A 20,262-nucleotide genomic window follows, 5' to 3' on the forward strand; every position below is an offset into this window, starting at 1 on the left:
AAGAGGGAAGATGATTCATAGGTAGTTTAAAACAAAACTCATTAAACCATTTGTAGAAACAAAATCCACTGTTGGGGATTTGGTGTAAATGGAGCCCAGTTGTGATGTAAATTATTCGCATCACCAACCGCTCCAGGCAGCAGAAGTGAGCAGTGGCCCTAAGTTGAATCCAGATGGAAAGCTATATACTGGGAGAATTATTTTCAAAAGACCCAGAGACACTATGAAAGGTTATCAGTGAAGGCTAGCATGTCCATTTCTAGGACCCTTTTTGATCCTATTGTCAATACGTTTAAAAGGCTCAAAAATACTATTTGTGGGAAATGGTTTGCAAGTCTTGTAGGCATAATAGTGACTTTCGTGACGGTAACATTTTAAATTCTAGATATGAAAGCTAATCATTCAAGCCTTTCACCCAATCAAGTGACTGTGACTAGTAAGCATGTTTCTTTTCCCTAAAAACTTCTTTTCCCTGGGAGAGGGGTGGGGGCAGATAATAAAGAGATAGGTACATGAACAGTTAACCAGAATATTGTAGTTAAACAGCTAAAGTAGAGTAATATAAGTGTAATGAATATTTTAAAGGTGGTAAGCCTTACCATGCTTCTGGAACATCAGAGACAGAGATTGTTGCTGCAGGGGGTCAGGGAATAACAGGGAAGAGAGCCATAAAGTCATGGAGCCCATCACCAAGAAGTGGGAGCCAAGCTGCCTCAAAGTCGACGAGGCAGAATTTGATCGGCTCTTTGGATGAGAATGTTGCTCCATGTGGAGAGGTTAGCATGGACAAGGGGATTTTGTCCTTTTTGTTAATATAGGGACCGTTCAGTGGTACAAAGTAGCTAAAGCAGAGGTTTTCACCAATGAGATCAGGGTACGTTGCCCTCCAGATTGTCGCACGGACAGGCCACAGAACCCATCCATCCTAGAACAAATCCGTGCGTGTGGTTTGTGTAATTTTGGCCTTCAAGTCCCATGGTTCCCACAGTTAGCCAGGCATCAGAATCACTTGGCATGCTTTTGAAAATCAGTTCTCAGCAAACATCCCACTCTCCCTGAGCACTTGGTTCCGTGGTCCAGCGTAGGGCAGGAATCTTTATTCTAAACATTCCCCAAGTGATTGGGAGCCATCCCCATTGGATGCATGGGAGCCACTGAAGAGGAAGGAGTGTCTTGTGTTTTGACACTGAAGCCAGCCCCCTGGAACTGGGTTCGTCCCCTCTGTGTGTGTGTCTCCACGGCTCAAGAGTGGCTCTGGGTGGTCGGGGTTTCGGCTTCTGCCGCGGTGGCTCTGTGAGAGCTACTCACACCCTGAGCCCAAGCTGGCGGCCTGCCTCCCTCTCCTGAGTTTTCTATTTCCCGTTTGAAGATGGGAAGCGAGACAGGCTTATCTTGAACCTGAGGAAGTCTGAGTGACCAGCAGGAGGTTTTCTAAAATATATGTTTTGAACAGATTATTCTAAGTGTAGGAATTCCCCTGCAATCAGCCAGGTTTGGTGAGGGGAAGTCCCCCCAGAGGAGCTGCCCCGGCGGCAGGAGGAGGGCTGCTCGGTAGGTGGTCCGTGTTGGGGTGAGGCGCATCATGACAACGGCTGACATCCGGTGACCTTCACGTCAAGTGGCTGATGGTGAAGCCCGCTGTGTTCATTCTTACCTTCCTTTTATGTAACAAAACACTTCCACATGCAGCCTGTCACTGGCCCTCCCCACGGACGCCTGAGACACATAAGAGACACACCATTTTTCTCCATTGCAAATGAGAAAGCAAAGACCCAGGGAGCTCAGGGTCTTTTTCTGCGTGGCCTTGCTGGGACCCACACCAAGGTCTCTAGACTCCCAGACCGGTGCTTTTGAAATTCCATCACTCTGCTCAAAAGCCCTTAAATATGCAGAAAGAAGCCAAACGGGAAATAGATGGGTTGTGTGTCCTGAGAAAAACTCCCACCAGGACATGTTTTCTGTGTGCGTAAATCGGACTCCTATAGGACGTCCTTACCCTTTGGCACATGTTATAAAACAAAATTTTCCATTGTTGGTGATGTTTGATATTTCCTGTCATAAAAATTCACCTTTGGAGTCTGTGGCCAGGTTTCATCCCTTTACCAATGCAAAATACAAGCCCAGACAGAAGAATGTCTGTTGCTTCCCTGAGGAATGTTTCCCTTAGGAATGTGGAAGCTGTTTATTGTTGGCCTTTAAAAAAAAACAAACAAAAGGAACCTTAGGTCATCTCTAGTTGTATTATCTCTGCATTTGCAGCGGTCCTGCTGACTTAAAAATAGTATGTGCTCTATGGATGTGTGGCTCTCTCCAGTTGTTCCTAAAGCCACATCTGGCCGGGCTGTGGATGTGGCCTGGGGAGGTGACCAGTTCACTCAGGAAGTAAGCAGGGATCTGGGGGGTTGGGGCGAGAGGAGAACTCAGAGCTGAATCTCAAGGTACGACTACAGAAGGGACAGGGCTAGGTAGGGGCTGCCACAGGAAGAAGGTGGCCAAGTGCAGTGCCTGGGAGACCCCCAGGGAACAACAGCCTTTCCAGAAGGATTCTAACTGTGACAATTCAACAAGAATATTAAGATTTCATTTTATACAGACTTAGAATATTTCTTTGGATTTACTCTATGGAAAAAGGTGTGTTTCAGAATTGGTCTGAGCCAGAGCTATGTGCTAAAAATCAGTATGCAGAGCTTTTAGATAGTGAAGGATGTTCTCTTTGGGCTTGAGTGCAGCTTTTTTTTTTTTTTTTAAGATTTTTTATTTATTTATTTGACACAGGGAGAGAGCACAAGCAGGTGGAGTAGCAAGTAGAGGGAGAAGGAGAAGCAGGCTCCCTGCTGAGCAAGAAGCCCGACGTGGGGCTCAATCCCAGGACCCTGGGATCATGACCTGAGCCGAAGGCAGATGCTTAACCAATTGAGCCGCCCAGGCGCCCCTTGAGTGCAGCTTTAAGAAGTGCTATGGAGGGCGCCTGGGTGGCTCAGTCGTTAAGCGTCTGCCTTTGGCTCAGGTCATGATCCCAGGGTCCTGGGATCGAGCCCCACATCGGGCTCCCTGCTCAGCGGGAAGCCTGCTTCTCCCTCTCCCACTCTCCCTGCTTGTGTTCCCTCTTGCTGTCTCTCTCTCTGTTAAAAAATAAATAAAAAAATCTTTAAAAAAAAAAAAAGTTCACCTTGGATAAGTCTCGGGAATAAAAGGCACAGCATAAGGAATATAGTCAATGATATTGTGATAGCATCCTGTGGGAACAGGCGGGAGCTCCACTTGTGAATATAGCACAGTGTTATCAAATTACTATGTGGTGCACCTTAAACTTAAGGAACATCATGTATCAATTATACTTAAAAAAAGAAAAGGTACAGACAGAAAACCAGTTTACCTTGGAAGTGAGCTGTAGGATGGCTGGCAGGGAGCCAGGTGGGAACGGCAAGCAGGAAGACCACCGTGTGCATCTGGCCTCGGACCCAGCACTGTGTAATCCCATTAAATAGTTAAAGATCTTGGAACTTTAGCTTTACTCATCAGCAATTTGCAGTTCAGTTAAAAAACAATATTTTGAGTGCCTTTTCTCTGCCAGGTATTATGCGAGGTGCCAGGGATACAAAAACACACTCTGTCCCTTCCCTAAAGGAAGTTACCGTCTCAGAAGGGAAACACACGTCAAGACAGTGCGAATGCACCGAGGCGGCATCAAACTGTAGCACTAAAATCCCTCCCATCCAGACAGCAGACACTGAAAACCCCAGCTCCATCAAATGTGTGTAAATTATAGGACAGAAACAAGGAGTCCTCAACTGAGAGGGACTTGAAAATCGTGAAGGGAAAAGGATAAAACAAAGTCAGATCTTGGCAGACCCAGTTGGGACCCGGGATCAGGAGCAGGAAGAAAAGGGAGGGAAGAGGGACAGGGGATGGGTGAACATTGCTACGCTCCAGAATGCTGTGGAAGTACCAAGATTGGGGTAGTAAGCCATTTTTATTCTGTCCAGTCGTCTTTGCCTTATCACTAATAACAAGGGTAGTCCTGGCAGAGGCAGCGCTGGCAAGGAGCCATGACACTGGCTTGACCGCTGCCGCACACGCTGTGTCCTATCGGGGCGTCAGTTACTCATCTCATCTGGAAGTTGGGGAAAACAGCAGTACCCACCACATAGCATTGCCGTGAGGATTATATGAGCCGAGTCACGCGAAACGACACTCTGTGCCCGGCGCATTGTGATGCTGAGGGAAATCATCTTGCACTTGTGCGATGTTTTTCAGTTTATTCAGATAGTGCTTTTATGTATCATTTCACCTGAGGTTCACAGTAATGTAACAATAAGTTACTTGTTGAGGATTTACAAATGACCCCGGGCGATGGCTATTACTGTTTGTATTGGACAATTTGGCAGATGAAACATTGAGAAAGAAACTTGACCAAGGACTCAAACTACTAACAAACAAACAAAACACCAGAAATGACTTTTATGCAGCACTGTTATTTGAAGCCAAGTCTGCCTGCCCCAAAGCCCTGCTCTTGGACTATGTGTTGGTTCTATTTTCATCCATCCATCCAGCAAATACTTAGTGCCTGTGTGTGCCAGGCAGTGGCCGGATACTAGAAATACAGTTAAGAACAAAGCTGACAAAATCACTGCCTTTATGTAGTTTGCATTTTAGTTGGAGAGACAGACAACACACAAAGTATATTAGATGGTCAGAGATGCTGTGGAGAGATGAATCCGGAAAGAAGAGCAGGGGTGGAGAGAGGGGTGGTTTTGAGCGGGCTGGTCAGGGAGGGACTTGCCTGAGTCTCGTGTGCTTGGGGGAGGATATCAGGCCCAGGAACAGCGACCCCGGAGCGGGGAGAGCTGGGCCAGGAAGCGAGCAGCCAACAGAGCCAGAGCTGAGTGTGACAGGGCTGGGAAGTGTAGAGTGTGTTTGCGGTGAGGGTTGGGGGGGGCCCATCTTCAGGGTCTTGGCCTTTCTCCCCCGGATGGTTTGGAGTGGTGGAGTGACAAGATGGCTCTAGCTACTTTGGGGAGAATCACAGCTAGCGGGGAGGGGCTGCTGGGGTGACCTGGCTGGAGAGATGGGAGAGCAGTGAGCACAAGCCAGATTCTGCACCTGTTTTCAAGGGGAGTCAGGATTTGCTGATGAGCTGGACGTGGGATGTGTGAGGCAGAAGAAAAAGAATGACCTCTGAATAGATAAAAACGTGTAAACTTACTCCCATTTTACAGACGGGAAGACTGAGGTTGGAAGAGGCTAAGCACCTGGCGCCAAGGTCATTTAGCTAGAAAGTCAGTAAAGCTAGGGTATTTGCCCAGGTGTTTTTACTCCACGTTCCTTAGGTTTTCACCGCAGGCCTCCTGCCCTACCTCACTTACCCACTGGAAGACTAAGTCAGCTGAGCCCACACAGCCCCTAGAACCGTCTTGTTTCTGTAATGATTAGTAAACATTAATCCACATTGTGGAAATCTTTCTCATGGTGCGGCTCAACCAGAGATAGTTTTCTAAGTGTTTATGAAAGCAACTCAGATCATTCAGTAGATGAAAATTTCCAGACAGCTTTATGCCACTACCTCTTGTGGAGGTTTAGCATTTTTTCAATGGAATCCCTTTCTCAGACTCCTGTAAATTGTGAGTTTGTGCGTTATCACCCCTGGCTTCTTTCCCCCCTTACTGATTTTCATAGCAATAGCCAGATCAGATGGTAAAGACTTCTCCCTGGAAAATGGTGTTCAGTGGGTGTTTGAGGAAGAAAGTGTCATTTTCAGGGCTTTGTTGTAGACAGGAGGCCCAGGTACCTTTCTTTTCTTGCGTTTCCCTCCTTTTGGCTCAGTAGCCACGGCTGAAAAATGATAGGACGAATGCCATCGGTGCCAGGTTGTGCCAGATCAATGTTGGCTAACGCAGGAGCAGAAGGACATTTCAGCCGTTGGTGGGGTAGCTGTTGGGCCTGGTAGTCTAGCAGCCGCTCCAAGGCTTCCGGTGGTTTAGTGGGGTTTTTTTGGTTTTGGTTTTGGTTTTTGGTTTTTGTAGTCTAATAATAAAGACTCATGCATGTACAAAGTTTATATTTGCTTCCTCAAGACTTTCTCCCTCCACCCCTCTCCCCCAAGTACACACACCAGGAAAGTGTCCTAGACTGGGTGACCTCATGTTCTCTGCCTGCAAGCACTCTGACCACAGCATAGGAGGCCGAAGTACCAGACGGTATCCAGGCTCTTACACAGCTCACGCACACTTCTCAGACAAGGTGGCCTTTCTCCAGGGCCCCACTCAAATCCCCCCCAGCGTTGGGCAACAGACACACCTCCAGCATTGCACTCCAGAGGGATACCCTGCTGTGTGGCATCACCTTCCACTGGGGACGGACACACACTCAGGTGCACACGCACGCCCGCAGTTGGCTCCTCGCTGCCCACTTGCCTGCACTCCCCTCGTCTGGACTACCTGCGTTGCCGTGGCCAGGCGCTGCCTCTCTTCCATGGTGAATCAAACAACAAGTAGGGGTCTGCCAGGTATTGCCAAAGGTCTGGAGAGCTTCCATCTGCTTCTAGACTTTGTGGTCAGCCCCAGGGACATTCCTCCCCTGCATCCGTTCATCCTTGAGGCAGCTCACTTGTATGTAACCCTCTCAGATACAGGCCCTGATCTTCCCTGAATGAGACTGAGGAGACAGAGGGTTAGTTGGAGAGACTGGTACCAAGGTGCCGCACCAAGGAATGGCGAGGAGAACTGAAATTCAAGGATGTTGTTTGTGTAGGTCGAGCTGACAGCAGAGCAATAGCGGATGAAGTCAATGATGACTTGGAAAATCCCAAGTTACTGGTAGAATTAACAAGAAAGCAAAGTCAAAGAAGATAGTGTGGAGACGCCTGGGTGGCTCAGTCAGTTAAGCCTCTGCCTTTGGCTTGGGTCACGATCCCAGGGTCCTGGGATCAAATCCCGCCATCAGGCTCCTTGCTCAGCGGGGAGCCTGCTTCTCCCTCTGCCTGTCACTCCCCCTGTTTGTGCTCTCTCTCTCTGACAAATAAATAAATAAAATCTTAATAAAAAATATTTGTAAAACAAACAAAAAAAGAGGCCAGTGTGGTGGGAAGGATGAAGGCTGGTCTGAAATCGCAGTGGGAGAGTGCTCTCTGCTCTTGGCTTTTGCAAGGACTTGCAAATCTGGATTTCTAGTAACTACCCTCAGGGGACAGGTCTTCTTTCTCAACTAAACTTTTCTTTTTAATGAGATACTTCTATTCCTTATTTTGTACTAAGTCCTCAAAATCTGACATGCCTTTTACATTTGCAGCCCATCCCATTGGACAAGCTGCATTGCAGGTAGTCCACAGACCCGTCCAGCCCCAGACCATGGCCCCAAGCTCTGCATACCAGGCCCCATGGCTTCCCTCCTGTCACTTCAGCCAGGCTGCTGTCGTGAACAACGTTTTAAAAGAAACACAGTCAGGGGGCACCTGGGTGGCTCAGTTGGTTAAGTGTCCAACTCTGGATTTTGGCTCAGGTCATGATCTCAGGGTCATGAAATGGAGCCCCACCTCAGGCTCTGTGCTGGGCATGGAGCCTGCTTAAGATTCTCTGCCTCCCTCGCCCTCTGCCCCTCCCCCCACTCCATTTGCACACACACACTCTCTCAAAAAAATTAAAAATAAAAAATAAAAACTGAGCCTAAAATTCTTACACTAAAACAATGATAACTATTGACAAAGATTTGCAACAATGGGCAGTGATCAACAACATGAAAATTAGCTCTAGGATCATATTACACGTGTCAGATTCTTAAGTTTTCCTCACCGCGCATGGAGAGGACTACAATTATGATGATGAATTCAGGCCAAGTAAAGGAAACTAGGGAGATACAGGGAGTACCTCCAGCTCCTCCCTCATCCGACTGTGGCAGAGTCCTTCTCTAGCACGGCTCCCACCATATGCGCTGCCATCACCACAAAACCCTCTTTTAGTGAGTCCCAACCATGAATCAAAGATGCTAGGAACTTGACACACACCACCACCTCATTCTCCAAAGAGAAAGAAAATAGTTTGTGCAACAGAAGGAGGAAGCTCAGAGAGAGGAAGTTGCTGGGTCCCATGCCTGTAGAGGGGCAGGGCTAGAATTCAGACCAGGCTCTGGGACTCTCAGACCTGTTCTATAGTGTTAGGGGGCCTGTCTTCAAAATCTGTTGCTTCCTACTCAGAATCCTGAAGGAGCTGCCCCACTGCTCACTGTAGATCCTTGAGGCACCCCACCACCCACTTTACTTTTCAAGTCTCATCTTCTGTTAGATGGATGGGTGTCCATATACCGTGTGCTTCAGATGGAGCCACATTTTGTTCTCAATCAAGAGCCATCTGAAGTATCTTAACAAACCAGCTACTACCACGAAGCCTTCCTCTGTCTTCTGCACAAGGAATGTTCTTTCTCTTTATAATTCCCTCTGCTGGATGACAGGTTAGCCTTGGTGAGAGTAGCCCACTGTCCCAGGAAGAAGAGAAATCTGAATGCCAAGGTGGGCAGTCCAGAATGTTGTGCCCATCCTTAAAAGATCTTCTCTCCTTTTTGGCAAAGGTGCTATCTCATTCCTAACCCTGGTATCGTAAGTTCCAACCTTTTCATATTATGGACACCTGGAAAGAATGACTACGTTTCCACTCAGGACACTATCAACACCTTTTGATTTTAGTAGCACCACTGCCTTGCAGGTGAAAGATGGAAGCCAAACGCTTTTTAAAAATGATTATATTTTCATTTCTTTATCTCCTCAAGCTTACCAACACAGGACTTAGAAATATGATATGCGTTATATATATTTTTTAATATATTTTCTGTCCACTGTGGAGCACAAATTGCCCGCCACATCACGCATAGTTTACTCAGTATCCTAGGTGACAAAATAATGCTGTGTGTTAACATCAGCAGTCTTCTCTGAAATGCTCTCCTTCCCGCTCATTGTAACACTCGACCCCAGCTCTGCGCACGACTGCTACCTTTGGATTGATAGATCTGTAGGAGTTTTCTAAAGATGTCTTATTCTGGGTGCGACACAAATGATTGCTTCCCCTTGGGAGCATGTTCTCAAAGGTCATTTATTTTGTCATTAAAATACTTTTTTTGTTAGCTGTGTCCTTTTAACGATAACCCATGCCATTTCTTTTTTAGTCTCTTCAGATGGAGGTGCAGAGTCTGCGGCCTTAGTGGATGACAATGGCAGTGAGGAGGACTATAGCTATGAAGACCTATGCCAGGCCAACCCCAGATACCTACAGCCGGGTGGGGAGCAGCTGGCCATCAACGAGGTACTGGGGTCACTCAACAGTGGCGAGCCTTGGATGCCCCATTTTCAGGGGGCAGAATCACTTCAGACTTTGCCTTCTTGGTTCTTCTTTCCCTCTCTCTCTCTTTTTAAAAAAAAGATTTCCTTATTACAGAGCGAGCGAACACGAGTGGGGGACAGGGGCAGCGGGAGAGAATCTCAAGCAGTCTCCCCACTGAGCATAGAGCCCAACATGGGACTCGATCCCCATATCCCTGGGATCATGACCTGAGTCGAAATCAGAAGCCGGACGCCTGGCTGACTGAACTACCCAGTGGCGCCCCCCCTTGATTATTTCTTACCAAACATATTCTAAAACCTAGGACTCTGACCTTGTAGCATTTTCGAGGACCGTTTTAAGTTTTCTGCATAACTAAAGCTCGCTCACCACTCTACGTAGTAAGAGCAGCGACTGCCGCTTGGTGTTTGGGGAGTGCTTTTCAGTTTATGAAATGCCGTTCCTAACATTATCTCAGAAAGATCTCACGGCCAATCTAAGAGGTAGATGTTACAATTGCAGTTATTACCCGTATTTTAATAAACATTCTGAAACTAAGTGGCTGTGTCATTTGCTAGTAAATGGCAGAGCTGAAATTAACCACAGATTTCTCACTACAAATCTGGTGTTCTTTCCACCACTGTGCATCTTCAGCCCTTTTTATGGAAATCTTTCCAGAAGGCACTTACTAGCTTTCGGAGTTCTTGAATAAAGCATGTGGTGTGTCAGTTCTCAGTGAGTTAGCATCTCCGTTAGTAATACCAGTTGTTGCTGTAGAATATGATGATGTCCCGAGGTGCTGAGGGGACCTGCAGCCATCAGCCCCTGTGGCTGACTAACAGGTGAGTTGTGTCTGTCCTTTCCTTTTTAAAGTAGCTGTTAAATATCTGTAGATTAGGCTGTGTTCCCTTTAATGGTTGTAGACTATAAAGTTAGATTAAAAGTTTATTCAGACTGTGAATGAAGTCTGAAGAGTAAGTTCTAGGGGAAGTCATGAGGGTCTTGCAATAAAGTATGTGCATAATCATTAGAGGCCTGGCTCCATGTTGTCTGCTCAGAAACCATTTTGGGGGTGAATATTCCAGATACTCACATTCATTAGATAACTGACATACAGATCGGTGAGCCATTTTTATACTGTCTTATGGAAAAAAAAAGTAGATTTGGGGTTTCCTTTAAGAGCGTATGAGAGACACCCACCTGATTTTGTTTTCCATAATATGGAAACTCATTTTGTGTAACAGTCAAATGCTAAGTATTGATCACAAGCCAAGAGTATGTGCAAGTATGAGGTGGAAGGTGTCCATGCCCCCCACCCCCGGAGAGCATGTCCCTTGCTCTTCTACCTGCCTGGTTTTGCACTAAGCACGTGTCCCCATTGCAGCTGATCGGTGATGGCAGTGTGGTCTGCGCAGAAGCCCTGTGGGACCACGTGACCATGGATGACCAGGAACTGGGCTTCAAGGCAGGAGATGTCATCCAGGTTCTGGAAGCCTCTAACAAGGACTGGTGGTGGGGCCGGAATGAGGACAAGGAAGCCTGGTTCCCCGCAAGCTTTGTCAGAGTAAGTGTGTGGCACTTACAAACCCTTCTCATGACGGTCTGTGGGGGAGTGGTAGAATCATGGTGTCAGGCTCAAGCCCACTCAATCAGTACAGGTTCAGTTCTTTGTAATCATTTAAATGAAAGCTTTCAGAAATTAGACTGGATTGAAGGAAACATTTCAGCCACAGTCAGCTGGTTGTTTGGCATTGCTGCTGTGGTTGGAGCCACTGGCCCAGCCGTGGCTCTGCCGAGTCCATAAAGACTTAGCCTTGGGCCAGGCTTTCTTCCTCACAGCCTGGAGAAGTGGAAACCTGGGGGGCCTTTCGCCTGCTTCTGGTACCGCCTTCCCCCCAAATCACTTGTCACCTGTGTGTGGCCCGCAGTTGCGTGTCAATCAGGAAGAGCTGTCAGAGAATTCCAGCAGCACCCAGGGTGAGGAGCAGGAGGATGCCAGCAAGAACCGCCACAAACACTCGGAGAGCAAGCACCAGATGAGGACCAATGTCATCCAGGAGATCATGAACACTGAGCGGGTATACATCAAGCACCTCAAGGACATCTGTGAGGTGAGACCCCAGGCTCTGTGGCCTGCCCACCGTGGTCTTCAGTCAGACCCTCATTTTATATACTTACTTTTTTGTAGTCTTCCCTTCTCCTTGCCCCTTTCTGCCCATGTGGTCCCTGCACAGACTCCACCCTCATTAAATACTTGTCTGCCCTGGTGAGCATCAGTGGCTCTCTGTTGTAGTCAGTTTTCTTTTCTGGGCACTGTGCAACTATCTCTCTTGAGGACTGACCTCCCGAGGTTATTCAGAGTGAACGACTTTCAGAGGAGGCAACACCCTTTCAGGGAAACCCACGTGATTTTAAAGGTCTGTCACTGTTTACAATCCCACTACATCTAATCACTGACTCATAGATTAGGTTCTGAGTCATGTAGATGCAGACCAAAAAAAAAGAAAAATCGGTTTTACTTAGTGACATCCAAGGCCATGTTCTGCAGTGTCATGGTGTTCTGTGCGGTAAATTCTATTTCTCCCGTGATATTCTTTGTCTCTGTGGGTTCTGTATGAGCCTGACACTACACTGGTGTTGGCCCTGTCTCCTCATTCTGCTCTCCTGTCTGTGAATGCTGAGTTCTGCACTCTCAGCTCAGCTGCAAACATTCAGCGCTGAAGACAAGCTGAAGCGAGACAAGTGCCCATTTTGGAATTGGATTAACTGGCCCCATAAAGATTGAGCGATGTTTATCTTATTGATGCTAACCATCTTGTTCCATATAAGTGTCTAGTTAAGGGAGTTTCTTTAAAGTGCCATTTTAGGAAAATAAGTCATGGCTGATGATTGTTGAGCTTTGACTTTGTGCCATCCCTCAACCTGGATTAACTTCTACAAACGCTCTCATCAGCTGGTCCTATTACCACCACCACCACCCCCATTACAGATGAGGGAACTGAGGTACATAGCAGGTAAAGTGGTGGGGTTGGGATTGAAACCAATCTACCTTAGAGCCTGTATTTTGAACCTTTACATTGTCTTTCTGTTAAAGTTCATACCAAATAGTCAGTGGTATGTATTTTATCAGCCAGTCCACTTAGGCTGTGTAATTACAAGATGCTGATGGGAGGATAAGTATTACACATATTTATGGCCTTTCTTTCCTTCCCACCACACTAACTCCTACCCCAGCCATACTACAACTAGGGTGTTATACATGGAGAATGAATAGTACCCTAATCCGTGCAGGCCTTGGATTAAAGATCTGCAGCTTTATGTTCTATATAGAAAGTAGGTGATGGTGGAATCCTTGGGTAAGATCTTCTTGGCTCTTTGCCGTGACACTGAGCCGGCTGCATGAGCTGTTCAGCAAGCTGTGGCCTTCTGTATTTGACAGGTCTTCTCAGCTGTGAAATGAAATTAGGGATGGGAGAATGATTATCTTAAGAGTTTAGAAAAAAGTGTGACAGTCCCAATGTTGGAACTTTAATATTTGAAACCAAGCAACTTTGTTTCAGGAGCATAATCTGAAAACTTTGTTATATAGTTTCTTGCTTTACACATCCAGCCACATGCACCTGTTCTCTTCCCTTTTGTTTTTAAAATATTCATAGCACCCTGGAGTCATGGAGGTATGTTTATCCCAACAGGGACCCATAGGGTTAAAATAATTTTCTTTCATTAAAATCCCTTCCAAGATAATGGCTTTGGGCCCCCAAAGCTATATTATTCAAATAAATAATTTCTGTGACTCTGCAGATTAATTTTTAAAAGTTTACTTGGCTGTTTTGCAGGGCTATATTCGACAGTGTCGCAAGCACACGGGAATGTTCACTGTTGCACAACTAGCCACCATTTTTGGAAACATTGAAGATATTTACAAATTCCAAAGAAAGTTCCTGAAAGACCTTGAGAAACAATACAATAAAGAGGAACCTCATTTAAGTGAAATAGGATCCTGCTTTCTTCAACATGTATGTCACCTGTTACTTCTTATTAATATAACATCCGGTTAAATAATTTTGAAATGTTTCTCCACTCTAGAAAGGAGTCCTTCTTGTTCTGTTTTGTTTCTTGCTTTGTTTGCTAGATTAATCTCCTAGGGAATGGAGATGTCAGCTGTAAATTTAGTTGCTTGGCTTATATGATTAGTCTTTACCTAAATATCTCCAGATTTCAAAATCTTCCCACTTTTATGGAGCTTTGAGGGTTTTAGGAGGTTGTGTTTGGAGTAATTTCTCATAATACCTATTAAGGGACTATTGTATGTTAAACAGTGTTTTCAGGGTTTGCTTATATTAGCTCGGGTACTGCTACAGAGAAGGTATGATTATTTTCCCCATTTTCCCCATGCAGAAACTATAGCCAGAGAGTACCTGACGCAAGGTCACACCCGAGTAAGGGGCAGGTATGGATTCAGACCGAGGTGTGTGGCTCTGGGACCCCTGCTTGGGGCGCCAAAAGTGCCTCAGAACAGTCTTGTGCTTATAACTGGGGAGCGACTGCCCATGTTTGATACTAAGAGATTTCAGAGGAAGGAGACTTTATTCCCAGCCCAGTGGGTGTAAGCGTTGGAATAGTAACAGCAGTGAGGACAGCTCCCTCCTCAGGTGGCGGTACTGACCGCAGTGACCACACAGAGGTGGTAGAAGCCAAGCGGATCCTCCCGAGTGGGTTAATTTTGAACAGCTGAAAATAATGCTGTGGTGGCCGCACCGGTAGGAAGATCAGCCCCACGCCGGGCCTGTTTGGCCAGAGCAGAAGGTTCCAAGAGAGAGGCTTCAGAGGTCAGCGAAGGTCAGGCTGCAGGGGGGCAGGGCCTGGGGAAGGTGGAGCCTCTGGATTATGTGGGCCTTGCGGGCCCTGGACCACCGGAGAGTCCAGCTGAGGGACGAGGTGTGGCTGCTGCGATCCGGGCAGAGGAGGCCAGGCTAGGGGTGGCTGCAGTGGGCATGCGGAAGGACAGCGAAGTTGGCGTGGGAATTTTTGAGAACCAGCTGACGAAATCGTCTTGGGGAACATCAAAAAGTGGCAGAACCGCCTGCAGGTTGTTGGGTCTCAAAGAATTGATGGGTGGGTTAGGAGAACCTGTCTTGTAGGGAAGTAGGAGTCTGGTGGGAGACGTGTCCTGTTGAGCATGGATAAGGACAAACCATCGGGCAGGTGCAGACTGCAGGGCCCACAGCCGTGGGCAGGGGAGACGACTGAGAACTGGCAGCCCGGCCGCCACAGAAGCCGGGGGAAGCCCAGGCCGCGGGCACGGGGCTGGCAGGGCAGCGGCAGCCTGCGAGCGAGAAGCGGAGGAGAAAGGAAGTGGGCCGGGGGCTTTAGATCGGACATCAGAGGGGACAGCATGTGGCAACTAGGTGGTAGGATGTTAAAGAGGGGCGCAGTGAGGGGAGCAGGTGGTGGCTTCGAATGCTCACTTCTTGGTCATGGGCACGACTACGTCTATCAGAGGACGATGGGGAGAGAGTTGGATTTGTGCCTAGTGCCTGCCTTTTCCTTAGAGCAGAGCTAGGGCAGACACGGTGGTGGCAGCGGGTGCCGCTCTCCCAGGGAAGCCCTGTGCGACTTTTGGGGTACACAGAAGGGGCCTTCGAGTGGGACCAGGGCGCCGAGTCCTAGAGCCGCCACCCCGCAAAGATAGCCCTACCCTCCTTCCAGCCACTCCCCGCCCCCCCCCCCCCAGAAGACGTCATGGCCCAACGCCCACCCATAACCTGACACCGCTGCGCTTCCCTTCCCAGCAAGAGGGCTTTGCCATCTATTCCGAGTACTGTAACAACCATCCGGGCGCCTGCGCCGAGCTGTCCAACCTGATGAAGCAGGGCAGGTACAGACACTTCTTTGAAGCTTGCCGCCTGCTCCAGCAGATGATCGACATCGCCATCGATGGCTTCCTGCTCACCCCAGTGCAGAAGATCTGCAAGTACCCCCTGCAGCTGGCCGAGCTGCTCAAGTACACCACGCAGGAGCACAGGTGAGGGCGGAAGCGACGTGGCCTCTCTCAGCCCTGCACCCTGGCCCCCCCGGGCGGCACTCAGGGCTGTGCGGAGCGGCGGCGGCAGGTGGGCTTAGGTGTCCTCCTGACACTCTCGGTTAGCGTCATGAAAGAAATTGTCACCTTGCTTAGAATGTTCAAGATTATGAGGTCTTGAAACGGGGTCATTGAAGAGACTCCAGAATTTCCATTCCTAGAGATACTAAAAAATTAAGAATAATTCTTAAACTGTGTCATGAGCACACAGGGATTTGTATTGTACTATTGGTCCTTAAAACTGATGTCTGATCCTCTTTTGTAGCTACTCTGTAGTGAAAAGAACAATTTTTAAAAGACACCAGTAGGAATACAGTTTCAGAAATACTTTGCTTCCTCGACCTACGACTGCTCACCCTCAGAGCAGTATCATGTGTTGCAACAAAAAGTTACTTTACAGAAGGGTGAGGACTACCAAAATTTGAACTTCTGAAAGTGGGGAATCTCAAGGATACATAGTGAACAGTTAGCTTGGAGAAGCATCCCGCTGAGGTCCTGTTCAGCTCTAAGCCCTTTCTTTTGTTAAAGATTTATTTATTTTAAAGAAAGAGAGAGGGAGAGAGCACGCGTGGAGCAGGAGGAAGGGCAGAGGGAGAGAGAGAGAGAGAGTCTCCAAGCAGACTCTGCTGAGCACAGAGCCCAACACAGGGCTTGATCTCACAGCCCTGAGACCATGACCTGAGTTGGACACTCAACTGACTGAGCCACCCAAGTGCCCCTAAGACCTTTCTTGCCCAACCTGGGTGCTTGCTCCATCTCCATGATCTGTTCCGCCCCATCGCCTTGTACGTGGAGCACGGGGCTTCTCATCGTGGTTACCCGGATGCTCCATTTCCTTGTGGGACTTGCTTTGTCCTTAACTGAGTTCTTCTAGGGGCAAAAGTTATCCATTGCTTAGTTAATAACAACTCCCTGTTTCCCTGCATGTGCAGAATAATGTATAACCATGCTGTGGTTTTTTGTAAGATCTCACCCATTCAGTGTTGGAATGGGCATGCCATCCTATGCCATTCCCCGAAATGTGCAGGTCCCAACTGTGTGGCCTTTAGCTGGCACTGGTTGGGTCATTGCTGTGTTCTCACCAGGCCAGAACCGGAATGCCAGTGGGCAAGGTTTTAGGATAAAGCTTACTGTTTTAGGTAAGAACCAGACTTCACCCGTGACATCCATGTCACTGGTACAGAGCTTTCAGTGCGCCTGCAGCCCTTGAACAGATGATCCTGAGAGGTTCTGGTATTGGGGGTGGGGGGGGCAGGGTTGTACCCAGAGAAAATTTGCTGTGCCAAACCACAACAGTTGTGGGTTTTAACAGCTAAGTGTCGCCCTGAGAGCAGTCAGATTATCCATGGCAGCGCCTGGCCCTGCAGGGTGTGCAGAACAGAGCTTTCTTTCATCCTGTCTGCTGCTGGACTCCTGTGGAGTGGAGACACGGGGCTTGCAAAAGGGATATTTTTGCAATTAGAGTGGAAGCTGGAAGGAAAAAAAGAGCTAGGTTGCTAAACAGTAGAACCTAAATGTGGATGTTCATTTAAAAAATTAAGATTAAAGGAATAAGAGAAAGGAGTTCATTGAAATAGATAAAAGGGAAGAGAGCTATATACATATTTTTTTTCTGATGGAAAAATCGGAAAACTTGAGTGCAAGGAAAATAGCAAAGTCAAGAGAGCCACAAATTTGCAGAAAATGTTAAAGAATAAAAACACACGATGATGAGGAGCTAGAGAAAACATGTAAGAGAGGGCGCCTGGGTAGCTCAGTTGGTTAAGCAACTGCCTTCGGCTCAGGTCATGATCCTGGGGTCCCGGGATCGAGTCCCACATCGGGCTCCCTGCTCAGCAGGGAGTCTGCTTCTCCCTCTGACCCTCTTCCCTCTCGTGCTCTCTATCTCTCATTCTCTCTCTCAAATAAATAAATAAAATCTTAAAAAAAAAACATATAAGAGAATAAGAAGCAGAGACATCTTGACAGACGGGGGCAAGCAGATTGGTACATTCCAAGATGGGCAAGGTATGACCAAGAGTCTATACATCATCCTTCAGCAGTTAATTTTTCTCTTTTAAGGGCATTTTTCACTATGAGGCATTTGCATACTTTGGCTATCCCCCCTCCAAAATCCTTTTAAACGAAATGACAGAAAGCCCATTTCCTTGTCTTCGTGAAAACAAAACAATTATTTTTCCAAAAAACCATTATACTCTGCCTCTTTCCTAGAACTGACAGAAAATCTCATAGGAAAAATGTACAATTATTTTGTACACTTTCTTCATTGCTGGAGGCCTGGGGTGACTGGTTGCTTCATTATTTGGACAGTCCTCTTGTGTCCGTTTTGTTCTTCCTTTGTGCTCCGCTGCTGAGTGTGAATAGGCCTGTCTAGAGGCAGCAGGGTCTGCCTTGTGGGGGAGTGCCCAGGGACTTCCCAGGGGCTGAGTTATTTGTGTTTGGTAAATAGACAATAGAATCTGCTTCCAAGGCTTTCTTTCCTTGCTATGCAGGAGGATCTAATTCGGTGCTACTGAGATCCAAAGGCTCTGTCTATCTCATAAGACACAAAGTGCTGGAAAGTAAAGAATTCAGCTCATTAGTTAGATGATTGGTTTACACGTCCCCAAATTATTAACGCTGAGCAAAACCTGAATGTCAAACTTTCCAGTACAAGCCACGCTCTGCTCTAATCTGTGTGGCGATTAGAACTGTAGTTTGTTTTCCTGGTACCTACAGTTTTAGAGGCCAACTCACCACGTCAGGCCTCTGTGGCTTGTGTCCTCTCTGTGTCCCTTTCTTGAACATCTTAGAAGATGAGACTCAGAACAAATAATTACTCTTGGGAATGGTTAGTGATTATTAAAGTACTTTATATAGCAAAACTGGCTATCTGAGCACCAAAACAGTCATAAAGACTGTCCTTTCTTTATTAGTGAAAATAATCCATTGTCACTGTGACTAAAACTTATTTCTTGTGGCCTTTACTTTCATTCATTGTGATTTCTGGGAAATGAATGAAAACATTCTTATTCCAAAGAATTCTGGATTGCATTCAGTCAGTTCCCTTAACCTATGGAGACTGTGGTCTATTCATGGAGGAATGAGAAAAAGGAAACAATGGACATTATTTAAATGCTACTTTATCTAGACTTATCAGTATACAAAATCCAGGATGGAATGTATTACTTTGTCGGTCCTGCTTTGTGAGTTTCAGATTATATGGTTAAAATGAACCTCCTACTTTACAGTGACTACAACAACATAAAGGCAGCCTATGAAGCCATGAAGAACGTAGCCTGTCTGATCAATGAGCGCAAGCGCAGGCTGGAAAGCATAGACAAGATAGCACGGTGGCAGGTGTCCATCGTCGGCTGGGAGGTAAGTGAGCACCCCTTACTGCAGCTGCCCGCCGCCCGGCACTGTTCATGCCCTCCCTCACTCTGGTCCAGTTGGATGACATACTGTGACATCCTGTCATTGATACGTTCTATTCTTGGCTTTAATGGTATATATATTTTGAAGCAGGTGGTTGAACTTAACAGTCAGCTAATTTACCAGTAACTCACTTCCACTAAAAAATCAACTCTGAAGAGTGTCTGTAATTAATTTATTGTTTACGCTCGGTCTCTCCTGCTAGAAAGTACGCTCCATCAGAGCAACTAGAGAACATTTTTAAAGTATTATTTACTTGACAGTGAGAACGAGTTGGGGGTGGGGAAAGGCAGCGGGAGAGAGTCTTAAACAGACTTTGATCTGAATGCGGAGCGGGACGTGGGGCTCGATCTCATGACCCTGAGATCACGACCTGAGCCGAAACCAAGGGTTGGACCCTTAACTGACTGTGCCACCCAGGAGCCCCTGGAGAACATTTAAAATACAAACAGTGTGGTAGGAGTATGGACTCTGGACTCACACTGCCTGTGTTTGAATTGGGTATGATCTGGGCAAGATTAAGGTTTTCATCCTTAAGATGGGGTTGAAAATATTAGCTATACCCTTAGAGCTCTCATGAGGATTATATAAGATGGTGGCAAATGCAGTGCTTGGCTCGAGCTGTCATGATGGTCCTGCGTACATATGTGCGCACACATGCACAAACATTTATTTATAAAAACAACGCTGATTGTGTTTACCCCATGGCTGGCACTGGTCTAAGCTATTTTTATATGTGAACTCACTGAATCCTCTCAATAATCCTATGAGGTAGGAGCTACTATTACCCCCATTTAACAGATAGGGAAATGGAAACATGGCAAGATTAAGTGGCTTGCTCGAACAACTGATGTTGTTCTGATTTTTTTCAGACCAAGCACAATTCATCATACATTAAACTAATTGGTCCGAACTCACTGTCCCTAAGGATTAAGAGAGTTTGGATTGAGAAGTTAGGTTTTTAACTAAAGTAGGTTACAGCAGTGAACACTGGAAAGAAATACTTCTATTTCAGGGGCCGTAGAGCCTTCTGGAGCTTGGATGGGCCCTTAGACATCACTGTTTAACTCTCTTACTTTGTAAGTGAAGAATCTGGGGCACAGAATTGCTCTAGGCAAGCAAGTAGAAGAACTCTTTTGGAGTCAAGCTTTTTTGCCTCCACAAAATACTGTGTATGACTAGGATTGAAGGAGGATAAAACCTTATAAATCAAAGGCCAGTGTTGTACCAAATACCACACAGTTCCATTGGGTTAGACCCAACCTAATACTGTAAAGATGTGTTTTTTCCTTGGGTTCTTGGACTGTGACATTTAGGGGATAACTTATTGTCAGTAGTTTACCAATACCTTGCTGGCAATTTGCTCTCTGGTCTTTTGTTTCCAAGATCCTAAGCTAGTTGTTACCCTGGGAGCCGCTATACATACCAGACTCGAAAGCCAGAGCCCCAGAGCCTGTAGCATTA

At 46.8% G+C, this 20,262-nt stretch overlaps 1 protein-coding gene across 2 annotated transcripts in view; it reads left to right on the top strand.

Moving 5' to 3' along the window:
• The window catches only part of SPATA13 (spermatogenesis associated 13), a 138,519-nt gene that overhangs the window by 110,648 nt on the left and 7,609 nt on the right, over positions 1-20,262 (top strand). For both annotated transcript variants that reach the window (XM_073894774.1, XM_073894775.1), the window contains exons 5-10: positions 9,151-9,287; positions 10,687-10,866; positions 11,231-11,413; positions 13,139-13,318; positions 15,095-15,327; positions 18,615-18,744. In XM_073894774.1, the coding sequence (XP_073750875.1) occupies positions 9,151-9,287; positions 10,687-10,866; positions 11,231-11,413; positions 13,139-13,318; positions 15,095-15,327; positions 18,615-18,744 (1,043 nt within the window). The remainder of the gene's footprint in view (positions 1-9,150; positions 9,288-10,686; positions 10,867-11,230; positions 11,414-13,138; positions 13,319-15,094; positions 15,328-18,614; positions 18,745-20,262) is intronic.

This window comes from Callorhinus ursinus, unplaced genomic scaffold, assembly GCF_003265705.2.
Source record: "Callorhinus ursinus isolate GAN/ISIS: 27379988/994484 unplaced genomic scaffold, GSC_fseal_2.0 scaffold7, whole genome shotgun sequence".
NCBI classification, from domain to species: domain Eukaryota; kingdom Metazoa; phylum Chordata; class Mammalia; order Carnivora; family Otariidae; genus Callorhinus; species Callorhinus ursinus.